Below are 17,609 nucleotides of genomic sequence, written 5' to 3'. Positions count from 1 at the left end.
AAAAAAAAAAAAAAAAGAATATATATATATATATAAATATATATATAAAAAATACAAATCACCTTTTTATAACCTGCCTCTTTAAAAATGGTAATAAGAAGTATAATGTCATCTCCTTGGTTTCTGTCTACTTTGGAGCTTAATATGAATTGTGGAAGTACAACTAAAGGACTCTAAGAATGTCAGTATAGGTATTAAGAGACTAACACAAGCAGCTACTGTTCTCTCTCAACAATGAAAGGGTACTGCAGTGCACTATTTGAAACTGAATCCAAATACTCTCCTTGTTTAGCTCAGGTACAGCTACCAGGAGAGCTAAGCATCATTTATTCCCTACATTTGTTTATTCCTGGTAAGAACATTTGCAAATCACAGTGGCACTTCCAGAATACCTACAGAGAAAGGTAATCTTCCAGAAAGCAAATCCTCTCCTTGGGGTAGAGTGTGGAATCCCTGGATAAGATCAATATGCAGGATTCAAAGGCTCTCTAAGATAAGCTCAAAATTTTGAAACATGTCTGCATTTAACCTTTAACCATAACACTTGACCTTAACTGAAATTAAGGTACAATATTCAAGTGTTTACCTTCCACTGTTCACATTCCAAAGGGAAGGTAGCCTCTGAAGAAGGTCTCAAAAATAAGTAAGCTTCTTCTCCCAACTACCAACTTCTGACAAGAGTTAAACAGTCACTTCTTTGTTCCAGTTTTTAGGAATGTCCAAAAATCTTCAGCAAACTAAATCCAGTCTAGTGAATCCTAGGCCCAATAAAAATCCGAAGCACTCTCTGAAAGCTCCTGGACAAGACAAATTGGCTGCTTTAATCATTGGTTTACTAAGGGACAACTGGGTTATCTATTTTGTGAGCTAACAAAATTAACATAGGCAGGCATTCTCCCATAGTGAGTGTTACACTCGCAAAGGTCAGATGTGTTGTGGTTAAGTTTTCGTAGTGGTGAGCAAAGAGGTGTCCTTCTAAAATAACATAAGGTTTTTCATGAATGACATGCTAGCCTTTCTTGCCCCTTTAGATATTTAAAAAACACAAAGTAACTATTTTCTATTTAATTCCTTTGTTGAGTTGTACTCAAGTAGCTAATTCTTTGCAATATGACTCATACCCCTTTTTCCTAAACTAGGAAGGAGCTCTGGGTTACAAGTGTAGTGTACACAGTTTGGGTTGTCATTACCCAAACGAAATCAAAAGGGTTTTGTATTTTCTAGTTAAAACTATTTTTAAATAAAGTTAAATGTGAGTTGCTGATACTCAAACGTAAGTAACCAGAATTAGAAGAATAATGGGTGTTTTTTTCCCCCTCCTCAATACATTATACCACCCACTCCAGAAGAAATGGTCTACTTATTCACTTATTCATACAGCTAGAAGAAGAAATACTATTGTACTAGGGCTTATCTTGAATCTGTTTTTAGAGATTGGAACTAAATAAACAGATAGCTCTGCTTCATGAAAGAGAGAATCCTGTTTTGTGTGAAACTCGTGGAAGAGGCATTCCACAGGAGCCCACTCCCCCTACAAACAATGCTCAACAGATCAGTTTTGGAATTATTGGTCAGTACGCTTCATCTGACTCCCTATCTATACCAGATCCCAAATCCCTTCCCATGCCAAATGGCTTTAAAACCAAACCACACCAAACCTGAAAAAAAACAACCAAACAAAAACCTGGTCTGGGAGGTTATGAAGTCTCCTTGTGAGGGTCAACAAGATGCTAGGATAGCCAGAGCCTTGAGTTCAGAAATCTAACTTATTATACACACGTCCCAGGGTAGTCAGCAGGGCCTTCACACATTTCAGCTTTGAAGCTTAATCAAATTTCACACACAGGTGAAAAGCCTATCTCTTCTCCACACATACATTGGTTCCTCCTCTCCATTCCAATCTTCACTCCTACGCAACCCACACCTGGTTTGACAGCTAGTACAATTTCTAGCTGGAATGTGGGAAAGAGAAAAGAAATAAAAGAAACCTACCCTAGGTTACAAATATTCAGGGAACAAGATGTCCTAAAGATTCTAAACAGGAATACGGTATATTTCTATATATAAATGCTATCAACATCAAAGACTCAATAAACAAATGCACTAATCAGAAAAGGTCCATTCCTATAAATGTTACAAGGAATTTGGTTCATGTGTGTCAGAGAACACAAATATATACACAGTTACTTTTTCCAACCCAAATTTCTTGCCTGCTTTAGCTGGATCCTTTAAGATAACTTTAAATTATTTTGTTTCATTAATGTAGAATGAGATATGAGTTCTGATCTTGGGGCTGCAGGTACTTAACCAAACTATCAAGCTATTTACAATGATGGTTTATTTGAAACAGTTCTTCTGAGCATGAGGGTTCTTTCTTGCATCAAATGAGTAAGGACTCAAAGGGGGGAGGAAAAGAAAGGTACTTGTCAGTTTGAAAGTCACAAACAATTTATATTTCTATAATTAGATTAGGAGAAAAGAATGAAGAACCCACTGTAGCAGGAAGAAGCAAAGAGTCTTCTAGGGTCTGGCATCTGCAAGGAAATGAGAAAAAAAAAGAGTTCTTAGTTCCTATCAATGACAAAAGCATCAACTACATCTGACAATGGGCCACACAACTACAGCCCAATTAGTCTCCTGGTCCGCTGGAAGAGTCTGTTGTTGCTAATGGCAGAACACCAAGTACTTTCTGACCCTTAGCTCTTTACTATCACTAAGCACACAGAAACTTGTTAATTGAATTAAAAACATTCTATACAGAGATCAACGCACACTTGTTGTGTCAACCGTTTTCACGGGTGAGGAGAAAATCAGAATTGACCATCCAGGCAATTGACTTCTGCAGACAATTCTGGATTAATTCCAATTAACTTATATTGATCTTTTTCTCTTCTCATATACCCATCTACTCATTAATTCAATAATATTTTTGAGCTGTTACAATGTACATCAGGGGAACAAAAATTAACATGGTATCACCTGCTTTTGAGACACTTACCTAGTAAAAATTGGAGTTGTTGATAAAAACACAAATGGGATAAAGCATTTAAGTGCAAGGTGAACAAACCCTTTTCAGGCATGTGCATTAAAAAAAATTCTCCACCCACTCTTAAGTTTCTTAAGGGAATAAGTCATGTCTTACATTTTTTGTGTGTGTGTATCTATCCAAAGAAGAGAGTTCTGCAACAACAGGTATTCAAAAAATGATGCTTTATTTTTATTAAGGGGATAAGAAGGTCTTTGGCTGTTAAAGGATTCTTTTTTTGTTGTTGTTAAAGGATTCTTACCTATTTTTTTTCCCTTACTCCTCACGGGTTACATAGAAAAAGAAATTATCAGTGTGTAAGGAGTTTATTAGCAAAGAGTTAAGTTCCAAAGCAGAAAAATGTTTAGTCTTAAGTGATGGAGAGAAGTTTCTCCTAGGCTTTCACCGTAGAGTAGCCATTTTTACTAGGTAACTATCCACACTCCATGAACACCAAGCATCTCATGCCGTGTGTCAGAGAAGGGTTCAAAGTTCACCATTTACCCATGTCTGTGTATGCTTTCTTGACACACCCCAGTGCAGTTGTGTCTTTCCCTTCTGGGATCAAATCCAACTTTCTGGCTTCCAGATATAGTCAATAATTTGATGTCAGAACCTCCAAGAAAAATGGCCAGTACCTACAAGCAACTGATAAATATTACTGTTCACAGCTAAGGGCTGTTTGCTTTTAGAATCTCTTTTCTGCTTCTTACCAGAAGAAACATCAGTTTTGGTACTAAAATGAACCCTAACTTGCAGAAGATCCATCTACTTCACTGTCCAGAGAAAGTAAATGGACTAGAAGGCAACAGGCCAATTACTCATTCATTCAATAAATATTCACTGAAGGCCTACTATGTGCAAGACAGTGGGGATTATCAACCCATTCCCAGCCCAACAATATTCCTTCTGCCAGAAGCAGTGTGGCTGACCAGCCTCAGCCAAGACAGCATTTGAAGCATCAAACCTGGCTCTGCTATGGGTACATAGGGTGACCTCAAAGAAAGGCTTCATCTGTGAAAACTAAAAGATTTTGGACTCTTTATATAGATTTTGTGAGGTTCTGCTAAATCAAATATTCAGATAAGATCAACAGTGAGAGACTCTTAGAGACCCAAAACTTTACAGTTCTCATTCAAAAGAGTATGAATTTTTTGATGAGTATTAAACTATACTGCACAGGGGAAGAACTGCAGAGCAGTGAAGCACAGTTGTTTGATTAATCTCAGTCCATTAAAAAGGCACGATAGATCTAGAATGCAACTTTGATAAAAAAAAAGAAAAAGGAAAGAGGCAGTGCGCACTATTAGGGAAAGCAACTTGGCATGTAACAGAATTCTAATTTAACTAGTAAATGCCTATTCATTAGCGTGTAAAGCCATAACAGAGGCTATATACTTAAAAACACAGGCACATACAAAGCTTTAATTTGGTACCATAATCTGAAAGAAAATTGGACCCAAATTGCTTTATGTCCAGTTAAATCTTGCTACCATCTGGAAAAAAATAGTGAAATAAAACTGGAATACTTACTTGAGATAGATACTCAGTTACTGTGCATTTCCATCTATGGAGTAGAAATATTTCAAAATAAATATGCCACGTCAATTGAAAATCACTCCATCCCCTATTCTTACTAAACACGAATGACTTATTCCTGCGGTATATGGAATTATAATATAAAAGGAGAAGAATTTAAAATTAGCAATTGGATTCCACTCAAGAGCATGGAAAAAGGAAATAGTCCTCTACCTATCAAGCCTTATGGCATATGATTTGGTGATCTCATTTTTGGAGAAATGCAAGTATCCAAAGGGAAATGTTTTAAAGGGGATCCTCTATCCATCTAAAAATTAGCTCAAACAGTAGCAAAAACTGAAATCAAGAGAATCTGAATTTGGGGGCAACATTAGGAAAAGAAAGTTTGTATTAAATAAAAATGACAGCATCTTGGGTGTACCATATGTGGGAATTTCTTTACTAGGGTGGTATGACATGAATTTCATACCTGTTTACTCAGCATGGTCTCTGAAGCCTAGGAAAGACATCTGAATACCATTCTTATGGTGGTTCTCACGACTCATTACTTTCATTTTGTCTCTACCCATTACCTTTTAGGCCCCTGCAATCCAATTTCTAATCCCAATTCCCTATCAATATTATGCCTTGAAAATCAGGGATGATTTCCTCCTAGTCAAAATCAATAGCCTTTTTACTGGTCCCCAAATTTACCCATGGTATTCGATGTCAGTGATCACCCCATCTTGAAAATATTCTTTATGCTTCTGTGATCTTGTCCTTTCCTGCTACTAACCAGGAGTAGGGGGAAGTGAGTAAGGTGCTTGGGGTGCAAAATTTAAGGAGGCACTCACTCTCAGGGTCATGTGGGTACTAGGTGTTCAGACTGAACATGTCCTTGAATAATCAAGACCAACTGTATTTAGCACAACAAACAGAGTAAAAGCATTTTGCCTCTATTTCACTTACTGTTTTTCCATGGCAGAACATATGGCAGAGACTTGGGAACACGCATGCCTGAAGCCAGGTTACTCTTATGTTCCATAACTATGTTGCTTGCGGGGCTGCAAAAAGAAAGATGAATTTGACTGTATGTAATCTTCAGGCAGGCACACACAAGACAATCAAATGCGTTTTTTGTAATTTGGGGGAAAACAACAACCTACATTCTGAAATGTAAACACATTTCCATCAAAACATTCTCACAATGAGAACGATTACCAGCTTCTCTGGAAAGCTCACTCTTCTGTACAGGCATTAAGATGAGTCTAACCATTTTCATTTTCCAGAAATTGAGATAAACAGCAATGCCATCTACTGTTCAGTTGTATGACAGGCTCATGAACTCAACAGATAAAAGAGATAAAATAAAATGCCAAGACAACCAAACTAAAGGCAACAAATCTCACAGAACTGAGATAAAATTAAAATTGTACCAATGGAATTCATCTTTAAGTTTTTCTATCTCAGTGCATACACAGACTAAGATACATTTATTATAACTAACTGACTTCAGGAGCTAAAAAATAAAAATTGATAAGTGTTCTATTTGAGGAAAAAAATGAAGTCTAGCATCTAATTCCTTCATTTTCTAATCCAGAAATATTCTCATTTGGGTTTGAAACATGATCTTTTTTTGCCACGCTGTGCAGCTTATGGGATCTTAGTTCCCCAACCAGGGATTGAACCTGTGCCCTCGTCAGTGAAATCACGGAGTCCTAACCACTGGACTGCCAGGGAATCTTTTAAGGTTTGAAGATCAAATAGTAATGAAAAATCTTAAGAGGTTTAAATTAGATACAACATCAGTGGGAAGAAGAGATGCGTTTTCTTTCCTACCCATTTGGTATTATGGATTGCCCAATCTCAAGTCAAGAACTTCTGGGCTTCCCTGGTGGCGCAGTGGTTAAAAACCCACCTGCCAATGCAGGGGACACAGGTTCGAGCCCTGGTCCAGGAAGATCCCACATGCCGCAGAGCAACTAAGCCCGTGCGCCACAGCTACTGAGCCTGAGCTCTAGAGCCCACAGCCACAACTACTGAGCCTGTGTGCCACAACTACTGAAGCCCGCGAGCCACAACTACTGAAGCCTGCGCGCCTAGAGCCTGTGCTCTGCAACAAGAGAAGCCATTGCAATGAGAAGCCCGTGCACCACAACGAAGAGTAGTCCCCGCTCGCTGCAACTAGAGAAAGCCTGCACACAGCAACGAAGACCCAACGCAGCCAATAAATAAATAAAATAAATTTATTAAAAAAATAGAACTTTTAAGATTACTTTTTCCTTAGACACTAGTTACCCAGAGTAAAAATGATACATGTGGTATAGCTAGAGAATTTTTTCAAAGCATTAAAATAATGTGAACTTAGCAAAAGTGATTCTGGGAGGAAGAGGTGGGAATGAGACCCTTTCATTTACCTGTTGTTGCCACAGTAGTTGGCTTCGCCCCAGACAAATGGGGTGCTGGTCTGTTCCCACAAATCTGCCAAAGGAAGCAAAACATGGTTTGTGGTACTACTAGGTAAAACACCAATTCATGCTAGTTGAATTTGTAAGGTGAGAAATAATAAACATAAGTTTAGAGAAGCAAGTAATAACTGATCAAGTACCCGGCCTAAGTGACAGAGTAGCAAGAATTTAATTGAAGGATATAAACACAAGTGACATAAATAATAATAAATGTGCCTAGTAGCAACCAAACACAGATGGTACAACACAATTTATGGAAAAAAACAGATGTAAAGAAGTGCTTTTTCCAATCAAGAGGGATAGGCTGTTCCACGTGTCTGCACAGAGAGAAATATGTGCTTGTATTGGGGCCCAATAAAAATAACAAATCATTCTGAACAACATGGTATGTTCATAAAAAAGGAAAATCTTCCTTCTGTCTAAAGCAAATGACTTGAGATTTTGACATTGTGAAGAAAAAGATGTAGAAGCATTTCACCTTTATCCCAGTCTTCATCGCAAGGAGGGCATTGCCATGTGCTCTCAGCCAGAGCCTCTTGTCCAAGGTTCCTGGTTTGGCTGACTGCAAGACAATAGAGATTCTGACTTAACAAGGGAACACTGCCAAGTTATTATGTTTAAAGGGGTTAGTGGCTTAAAAGGTTGCAGGGTCTTTGTTTCTGAAAAATGGATGGGATGAAAGCTAAACAGAGAGGTCTTATCCCCTTGCCAAGAGAAGACAAGAAAGAGAAGCAGAAACAAAGATGTTTGCCATATTTATGGTAATAAAAGAATTTTCATTTTTAGATGAATTATTAGCAAAATGAAATCAGGTTGTTCAGAAGAGAAAGCAGTCTGACAAACACAACCTGACAAACTTTTGCTGCTAAAATAAAAATCTCACAGGCAGAAAACCATTGTTCTTCTGAAATAATGAAAGCCAAAATCAAGGTGATAACGTAGCATCATATAAATTTGAAGGGGCTAACCTCCAACACAAACATTTAGCTAGTCAGTCTTACCTACATCCTGCTCAATGCAGCTTTTGTCATCACAGCTTGAGATATGATGACTGATTTCAGCCCGAGGAACCTGATGGCGAGCATTGAAGGGACAAGTAGCCAGTTTGTTTGCGATGTCAGGATGATTCTGTGAAAAAAATTAAAGGGGTCCATCAATAAACTTGTGGCTTAACTTGGTAGGTAAACTCATAGTAGAACATTAAGAGGGAACTACTTATCACTCATATGGACCATAGAGACATTACCTCAGAATCATCAAAAGCTAAGCCTCTTTGTTATGATTATAAAGACTGACAACACAGATATTGGGGTTAAAGTGGCTTGTATGGAAGTAAGCAGTGAATTTCGGATGGGGTATTTGAAACATATCTTCACCCCGTTTACTTCTCAGGGTCACAAGATTCAAGCGGCACAGCCTGTAACGGTAGAGCTCTCTGGACATCTTTGAAAGCTGATATTCAGGACGAACAGCAACACTAAAACACTCGTAGTCTGCATTGCAGTAGTGCCCCTGCTACTGCAGTACAATAGTGCAGGAAAACAGCTGTTGGAAGGGAGCTGCAGAAGAGGCAAACCCAATGATTTTTCAGATTAACACAGGAACGCTTACTTAAAGTAATGATGCCTGAAATGAGGCTCTTAACAATTTGACCTTTATTTCAGCTATTTCACTAAGGAAAATCCAAATGATAGAGAACTCTGCTGACCAAGTTCTTTTTTAATACAAAACAAGAAAACAAAACAAAATGTTTAATATCACCCAAATCCTATGGTAAGTTTACCAGCAATTAAGACATTTATTAGGAGAAGCAAAAGATATATCATAAATGATACTCAAAAAAGTAAAAATAATCTAAAGTGGGGAGAAGCGTGGAAAAATATAGGGGATGGAGAAAATTGTGAGGGCAGGTATCTCCATGATTTTTGTAAGGGATATCAGGCATTCGAATGCAAAGGTTTTGTAGCTGAAGATTAAGAGCATTAGAATAGGGGAGTTATGACAATGTCTTCTTACCACTTGGACCCCTTTCCCAACCTTTATCCTTGGAACATTTTTGAGAGCCTAGGGGAGGAAGTTGTGGTAGTATTTGCTAGTCCATATTGCCCAGGTTCAACCTTAAGGAATCCTTGCTCTAGAGATTAAAAGGAGCTGAGAAATAATCAACAATGGCATTATAATCATGTCTCCAGGACTGCAAGAGAAACATCCTTTGAAGAATGTTAATGCATACTTGAATTGTATGCAGGTTTAGATTAAATACTAAAATTGTTTTCCAAGCATAAATCCTGGCAGAACTTTGGCCTCTGTATCTGACATCTATATTCTAACAATCCTTTCAAACTGCCTCAATTAATATATCAGCATTAAACTCGCTTACATCAGCTAAGTCTACAAAAGGGTGACCAGAGGAAAAAAAAATCTTTGAGCTGGTTTTTTTTCCCCCAAAGATGCTTACTGTTGAAACTTGGAGAAAGTTATTTTTAGGAATGATCTTTTCTTGGGTTAACCTCTAGCTGTTCAACTTCTCTAAAATTTCTAAACAAACAAACAAATCAGAAATATGTGTATTACAATACTCAGTCCTTATCAGGACAATGAACACATCAAATTCACAAGGCAAGAGGGATTTCTCACTGCTAGCAAAAATTAGTGTTTCCTCTGTTTTACAAAGGCTGCGAAGATTCTAGAGAAGCTGTTTATGAAGGGTGCTCTGTCACTAGTGGGGGGAAAACCAAAACAAGAAAAAACTTACATATCCAAGAAATAAACAAATTCTTTTCTATAAATATTGGTATTTAACCCAAAGCAATTCTGGCATTCAGTTAAAATATTTATGCTAAAATTATTTGATATTTACAAAATTTGGCTTTTAAAAAGAACTCAGGAGGGCATCACAGGGCAAATTAAGAAAATAATACCCTACCTTTCTGCACTTGATAAGATGATAAGGAAACCTGCAGGCCCTGATCTGGTGGTTTTTATCATAGGGGCACTGTAACAGCTTTTCAGGGTCCAGGGTATCAACTGAAAGAGAGAAAAATAGGGTAAGTATAAAGCTTAACAGGCCCTTGTAAAACTTCAGCATCCCCGGCACACTGGATTTTTTCAACAGAATCTGTAAGAGTTCAACAACACAGCCTAACGACAGCTTGGAATTTTTTTTTAAAAGGGTGACTAAACATCTGAAAATAAAAATGTAACTTGAGAAGATAAAACTGCGTTATCATAGAATCTTCATTAAGTCCAGCAAAACCAGCAGTCATGGGGTGGGGTCTTGGTTCAGATTTGGTTGTACATGAATATTGTTGTTTTCATTGTTGGTTACCCTTATTGTAAACAAAAAAATTAAATGAAAAAAAAAAATTAAATGAAACATCTTTTCCTTTTCTAAAAGTGCTAATTCAGTGTCATAGGACTTGCGTGGTGGCGCAGTGGTTAAGAGTCTGTCTGCCGGTGCAGAAGACACGGGTTCGAGCCCTGGTCTGGGAAGATCCCGTGTGCCGCAGAGCAACTAAGCCTGTGCACCACAACTACCGAACCTGCGCTCTAGAGCCCGCGAGCCACAACTACTGAGCCTGCATGCCAAAACTACTGAAGCCCACGTGCTCTAGGGCCTGTGTGCCGCAACTACTGAGCCTGTGTGCTGCAATTACTGAAGCCCGTGTGCCTAGAGTCTGTGCTCCGCAACGAGAAGCCACCGCAATGAGAAGCCCGCGCACCACAACGAAGAGTAGCCCCCGCTTGCCACAACTAGAGAAAGCCCATGCGCAGCAAGGAAGACCCAACGCAGCCAAAAATAGTAAAAAAAGTGCTAATTCAGGGTCATTCTTATCTCTAGCTAGTTCAACCAGAGCTTCCCAGCCAGCATGTTGAAGGTTGGAATGGACAGTGTACTGATACACTGCCGTGTGGGTCCATTGCATGCGTGTCTCCTATTCCCCAAACAGTCCTAGGGTAAGTTGAGGGTAGTTAATCCCCTACACTAGCATCCCTATTTACTAGTATGCTATGACATGAAAAAAGTTGGTAAGCATTGCTCTATATGTGTTATACGTTCTATGGAAGCTTGAGAAATATTCATTGATAGATTTCTTTTTCGTCTGTCTGCTTTAATGTACTTCTATAAGTAGTTCCTGATCTTGGTTAATCTAGTTACCTCTCAAATGAAACCAATACCTTTACCAGATCGGTGGTTTTACTTTTCATATTTTGGAACATAATGAAAGACAGAGAATTCTTTAACCTAGTGATTATCAAACTGGCCAGATAAAGAAGTAGAATAATCTGCAAAAAGAGAACCTGCAGTTATTAAGACAACTGCGGATACCTTAACGGGGCTGCTGTGTGAAAGAAAGCCCCTAACCTATATCATGCTATTTAAAAGTACCCTTAGAAGACTATACTTTTAGGGACCATTTCAATAGTTTGAACAGAAACTAGAGAAGTTTCTCTGAACGTGTACAACTATCCTTATGTTCTGCAAAATGTCCAGGCTGAGCCCCAAATTTTAAGAAGCCTGGTTAAAGAAGGGAAATTAAATGGTTAAGCACATTCTGAATATATTATGAGGACAAGAGGCAACCTAATAAAATGCTGTTGCCACCACTGAAGGCAATAATAAAAGTGAAATAAGATAAACAATTCACATTTGATAAGAAGCTTATAAACCAGGAGACTGCTATGAAAACCAGAAGCTAGTGGGGAATTGAAACAGACAGCTTCACTGGAAGAGTGGTAAACATGGGATAAATTGCTAACCATGATCGTGATGCAAATGAGCCAGAAAGGTGACTTGAAGGACAGAATGAATAGGAACGAAAAGTCTTAAAGGACAAGCAGGCTTATTATGCCAGCCAGGCTCATCCTGACCAGCAATCTTTTCATATTTCTGAAGCTTCAGGACACCCGGGAAGAGTGTACAGATGAAATTCTTGTTAGTTTTCCTTCATTTAATCCATTCCATCACTAGCAAATGATACACCATGTCAACAGCTAACAGAGACTGGACATACTTTATGATTCATATACATTTTACTGCCCATACAGTGGTATTCATCAGAGTTGATAATGATAGCTTCCTACCAAAATGCTTTACTTTTTGGTCTCTGATAACTTAGGTCAGCTCTAAACTGTTTCGTGGTTTTTTTTTTTTTTTTTTTTTTGCGGTACGCGGGCCTCTCACTGTTGTGGCCTCTCCCGTTGCAGAGCACAGGCTCCGGACGCGCAGGCTCAGCGGCCATGGCTCACGGGCCCAGCCGCTCCGCGGCATGTGGGATCTTCCCGGACCGGGGCACAAACCCGTGTCCCCTGCATCGGCAGGCGGACTCTCAACCACTGCGCCACCAGGGAAGCCCTAAACTGGTTTTTTAGATTAAAATTTTTTAAATTTTATTTTTAATGGTAATAAGATACACATAACATAAAATTTATCACCTTAACCATTTTAAAGTGTACAGTTCAGTGGTGTTAAGTATATTCACATTGTTGCAACCAACCTCCAGAAATTTTCATCTTGCGAAACTGAAACTCTATACCCATTAAATAACTCCCATTTCCACCCTGGCAACCATTATTCTACTTTTTGTTTCTATGAGTTTCACTATTCTAGATACTTCATATATGTGAAATCATATGGCATTTGTCTTTTTGTGACTGATCTGTTTCACTTCCCACAATGTCCTCAAAGTTCATCCAGAGTATAGCCTGTGACAAGATTTCCTGTACCTACTTTGCTATTTGCTTTCTTTTAACATACCTTTGAACTCCTTCTATGTCAGCATGTTAAGAAATGTTTCACTGCTGCATACGGATGTACCATAGATTCTTAATCAGTTCCCTTACGGATAGACATTTAAGTTGTTTCCAGTTTTTTACTCTTATATACAATGCTGTGACTAGCAATATAACATATACTTCTTTGTGCATTGTACGAGTATTTCCCTTGGGCAGATACCTAAGAGTGCTACACGAAGTATATACGCATTTAAAGTTGTAATGAATACTATCGAACTGCTCAGCAAAAATCTTGAGTGGCTTTCTGGGAATATAACTTAATTTGGAAAACAAAGCAGGCCCTGTGGACAACCTTCCTCCAAGAACGTAGACTCAGATGCTCCTCACACTTGCATAGAGCCCAGAACCCATGGTGAGAAATGGAGGAAAGTTCACAGAAATAAGGAACTAGACTTGATGAGAGTATCATCAGCTAAGAGGTACTGTCCAAAGACAGAAGCTGGAGATCTTCAGGAATCTATCAGATTAACGTTAGAGTTTTAGGTCACTTTGGGAAAAAGGTCAAACATATTCTAAAGCACTGTTTCTCACTTTAACATGATTCCCGGTGTTAAATCACTTGGGGACTGTGTTAAAATACAGATTCTGATTCAGCAGGTTTGAGATGAGGCCTGAGGTTGTGCATTTCTAACCTACTTCCAGGTGATAGTTTTCTTTTTTTTAAGTCTTAAAACAATGAAGCTTTATTAAGAAAGACAGATAAAGAAATGCTATAGACTTAAAGGAGTTGATTCTTCACAAGACAACTTATTTATTAGACTTAATCACAAAACTTAAATAAAATTGTAAACATACAGCAAAATTCACCATTTCCTTCTTTCTTTAACAAACATCTACTGATTATCACTACGTAAAAAAGTCTGTTATGTAGCAATACAGTAATTAAAAGAACCAGGTGATATTTTTCTAAGAAAAAAAATATCACCACTGACAAAAGTAATGAATAGAGATATAAAGGGGAGATGTTGCTTTCTAATTTAATAGAGTAGTAAGCTTCCAAGAATAAATAAATATAAATCTCTCATATCTATCTCACATGGAAATCTCAGATTTTAATTAACACATTTTTAGAAAAATTAAGGGGGTGAAGGAGGAAGCCCTAAGGAAGATCAAGGAGAATCAGATCCATTATTCTCAAAGTATGGTCCTCAGATTAGCATCATCACCTGGGAACATGTTAGAAATGCCAATTCTTGGGTCCCAGACCTTCTGAATCAAGAATTTTGGGGGTGGGGTCCAGCAACCTGTGTTTTAACAAGCCTCCCAGGTGATTCTGCTGCATGCTAAAGTTTAAGAATTTCTATTGTAGATATTTAATAAAGATTGTTTCCATGTAGTTTCTACATGTTGGTGATAAAGATTCTATTGGACTCTTCCTTGAAGGTAGAATGGGACTAAAATACCCTTTAGTTAGAACTTATTAATTACAGAGATTCTGAACAAGACAGAAAGTAGCAAACAAAGGAGGCCTTGTTGACGAGTTTTATCCACTCAGATGTTCCTCAAACTTGGTCAGGGTCTAGAAACCATAGTGCTTTGTAGTAGCAAGTAGGGCACTACATATAAACAACATATAAGACTCTGGTTCTGACTCTGTCCCCAACTACCTATGTAACTTTAAGGCAAATCAATTAATCTAGGTTCTGTTTTCTCAGTTGTAAAATTCGAATGTTGAATGAAATGATTTTTCAGGTCTCTTTTGGTGCTACACTTGTATGATCCTAGGTCTCCTGGCTCCCATTTGATTTGTTGGGCCATCTAGATTCCTGGATCACTTGAGAAACAAGAATCCTCCCTAGGATTTCTTTAAGTCTAAAAACTCAGTGTACATCCACATTATGTATATCATATTATCCCACAAAATAGAAAGAAACCAGTTAGTTAATGACTATCCCTGTGTCATTAACAGGAGAAACTGAAGTCCTGAGGAATGAAAATGCTTCATTTAATAAAAATATAGTTTAACACAGGTGTCCCAACCACAGCTTTCTCAAAGCTTGACGACTTCTCATACTTCTTTATTTAAATTTCAAGTGTCGTATTTCAAATTCGGACATTTCTCTACATTACTAAAACAGTCTCTGGGGAGACATTTTCTTCTCAGCCGTCTAGTGAGAAGAGTGAATCTTTCCCAACACAGTAAAAGTCTTGTCAGACAGAAAACTACATGGAAGTAATTTAACTTATTTTCTAAAAGCAAAAAGAAGTACGTACTGTAAGTTTCTTCCATCTTGGAAATGAAGGAGCCAAATCCAAGTGCTGGTGGCGGGGGGAAAAAAAGCAGTGGATCAGGGAATCAGAAATGAAATGTATCAAAAGTAGCCCTAAGAAGTGGAGTCAAACTTGGATTCAAACTAGAATTGAAGTCACCCAAGTTCAATATAAAAAACCCTTATAGCACCTCCCTCCCCCTCAATAAGTTTCTCCCCTTGAAGGCATTCTTTACTACTTTGAACCATTTTAACATCATTTGCCCAATTCACACTCTTGGAATAAATTCTAGGGTTCACAGTTAAGAAAAACCAAATATGACTACTAACTTAAACTGTATTCAGGTGATAAGATGTCAGTCTATTTTAAGTGCCATTACAACACCCTGTCACTGTTTACCATCTATTAGGGTTTGATGCTATTTAACATTAGAGGGGGCGAGTCAAGCCCACAAGAATACTATTATTTAAACTTCAGGATAAACAAAGGAAAAGGGTACTACGTTAAAGCTCTCCTCTCAAGTCGTCAAAAATACAGGATGGGCAGGCTGCCAGTCTTGCTTCTCCCCCGGGGACCTGGGGATGCTGGAAGCCTGTGTCAGACTATACACTCAATCCATCCAATATGTCCAGAGACATTCTAGTTTACTACTTCTATGACTTTTCTTAAACATGATTAGGAAGTACCATACTTTTTCCAGTGATGCTTTACCCCCTCCCCAAATCTCCTATGCTAAAATGGATAGACTTGGTTATTTAAATCTCTCCAGTTAATACTCATTCCCTCTATGCATTGAGGAAAAACTTCTGAATGTTAGGACTCGAGAACTGTCCATTTTATAGTTGACAGTCATAAAAGAACAAGTCTGTAACAGAAATGTGGAAGATTAAAAGACAAATTTTTTTTGTTTCAGTCCTCTTCCACCTGAGATTCCCCCCTATTGAGCTCTGTGATTAAATAAACTTATCAATATAGAAAAGAATAAATTTATATAAAACCATCTCCATAGGAAACTTCTGAAAATTGGCTAGGTTTACATCTATTGCCTCTAGAGCCAGCTCTCCTTTGCCACCTCATACAATTCCACACCCCTTCCCTCCATTCTATGACATAAGCAGCCTTGGAACCTATGATAGGAAATACAAGTGATCAGCTGGAACTCCTTCAGTAATTTGCTGCAGAGCTCATTTGTAAATGACAATCATTGGTGAAACGGTCATAAAAAATATTTTTCATGTCTGGATTAAGAAATTCTGACATTCCTTTTGACATGTTACACATAGTTACTTTATACTTTTTCAACAACAAAAAAAGAGAATTGGAAGAAAGAAGCACTATGTTCCTTGATTTTAAGTCATTTAAAGGAGCGATCAGTGCCAGATTCAGCAACTTGTAGGGAGCCACCCTATCCTTTGGGGGCAAAAAGACTAAATTACACAATATTAAGGACACTGGAATCTATAGCCTCATCATTCAGCCCTGTCCATCTAAGTATCTTCCGTATTAAACTGTTAACAAGTGAGTCTTACGTTTTCCCTAGTACTAGACAGCGGTGTAATGGACAAATGACACTCAACAGTCAGGCTTGGGGGCTGGTTGCAGCCTGAAGCAACTGGTTACACTCTTAACCGAGCTGGGGTCTCGGTAAAACCATCATTTTTCTTCCTTTAAACAAAACAGAGTCGATTTAAACAATGGGACTAAATAAGAGAAGGTGGGGAAGATGGTTAACTTAAAAGAATGGAGACACAGGAGCTAGGGAGGACCTCGAGGGGACGAAGCAGCGGCGGCACCACAGGTTGCCAAAACAGCCGCGCTGAGAACCCACGAGGCCGAAAGCTCTGGGCAGAAAAGGGAAGATCCTAGAAGGTGAAGGTATCCCAGCCCACTAAAGGTGAGGTCTTTGGAGGCCCCAAGCCGGGGCCCGCGCGTCATTCCTACCTCGGCCGAGTCTCACTCCCGCTCACACTCGCCTTCACCCCACACCCGCGCCCAGCAACGCTCACTTCCGGCCCCTGACGTTAGGGGGTGGGGGTGGGGCCCCCACTTCCGGTGACGGAGGCTGGACTCTGACCGAGCGAGGCGCGGGCTGTGCCGAGGGCCTCTTCGGCTCTCCCACCCCTGCCCCCCCACCTCGGGCTGTCGTCCTCTGGCCCCCGGAATGACCGTGACCTTGCGTGGGTGGAACTCGCGCTGCACTGCCGGGCTCTGGGGTGGCCATCTTAGAAAGGAGAACGAGTGCTGAGACATGGGCGCTCGAGAAGGGGCGGGACTCATTAGGGGTCCATCGATGGGTACTGGTGAGAACGAAGCCTTGTTTGTGGAAGTTGTCCAGAGAGAAAGATAATTTAGATTTTGACTGGAAGGAAGAGGAAAATTGAAAAGGAGATAAGCAGACAAAACAGGCGCCTCTCCCACCCACCCCAGCCCCGCAAAGCGAATCACCAAGGACGGGAATCTAGTTGTTTTTGTTTAGCACGCATTGTAGGCAGAATTTCAAAATTCAAAAGTTGATAATGGTTTATCTGAGAATGCGTGGTGGGATGGATGCCCTAGTCAGATTAAAGCGAGTTTTAGAGTTGAGGAGAGAG

General features: G+C 39.1%; 1 protein-coding gene across 1 annotated transcript; it reads right to left on the bottom strand.

Moving 5' to 3' along the window:
• Positions 1 to 2,435: 2,435 nt before the first annotated feature.
• GTSF1 (gametocyte specific factor 1) lies at positions 2,436 to 17,011 on the bottom strand. The gene is made up of 9 exons (XM_024737113.1): positions 16,960 to 17,011; positions 15,022 to 15,066; positions 9,938 to 10,038; positions 8,013 to 8,139; positions 7,490 to 7,573; positions 6,961 to 7,024; positions 5,513 to 5,607; positions 4,559 to 4,592; positions 2,436 to 2,534 (listed from the first exon to the last, which is right to left on the bottom strand). Exons 2-8 carry the CDS (start codon positions 15,035 to 15,037, stop codon positions 4,576 to 4,578), a joined length of 504 nt encoding a protein of 167 aa, XP_024592881.1. The 5' UTR covers positions 15,038 to 15,066; positions 16,960 to 17,011; the 3' UTR covers positions 2,436 to 2,534; positions 4,559 to 4,575.
• Between the last annotated feature and the right edge of the window lie 598 nt (positions 17,012 to 17,609).

The sequence above is a fragment of the Neophocaena asiaeorientalis genome, unplaced genomic scaffold (genome assembly GCF_003031525.2).
Source record: "Neophocaena asiaeorientalis asiaeorientalis breed wild unplaced genomic scaffold, Neophocaena_asiaeorientalis_V1.1 scaffold134, whole genome shotgun sequence".
NCBI classification, from domain to species: Eukaryota; Metazoa; Chordata; class Mammalia; order Artiodactyla; family Phocoenidae; genus Neophocaena; species Neophocaena asiaeorientalis.
Note: the sequence above shows the minus strand (reverse complement) of the source record. Positions and strands in the feature narration are given on the sequence as shown.

What these genes read in the sequence shown, in the direction of transcription:
- GTSF1 (XM_024737113.1), bottom strand. An exon ending in CTGCATTGAGCAGGATGTAG is followed by an intron (nt 7,574 to 8,012) that starts GTAAGACTGACT and finishes ATTGTCTTGCAG; the next exon opens with TCAGCCAAACCAGGAACCTT. An exon ending in AACTACTGTGGCAACAACAG is followed by an intron (nt 5,608 to 6,960) that starts GTAAATGAAAGG and finishes TTCTTTTTGCAG; the next exon opens with CCCCGCAAGCAACATAGTTA.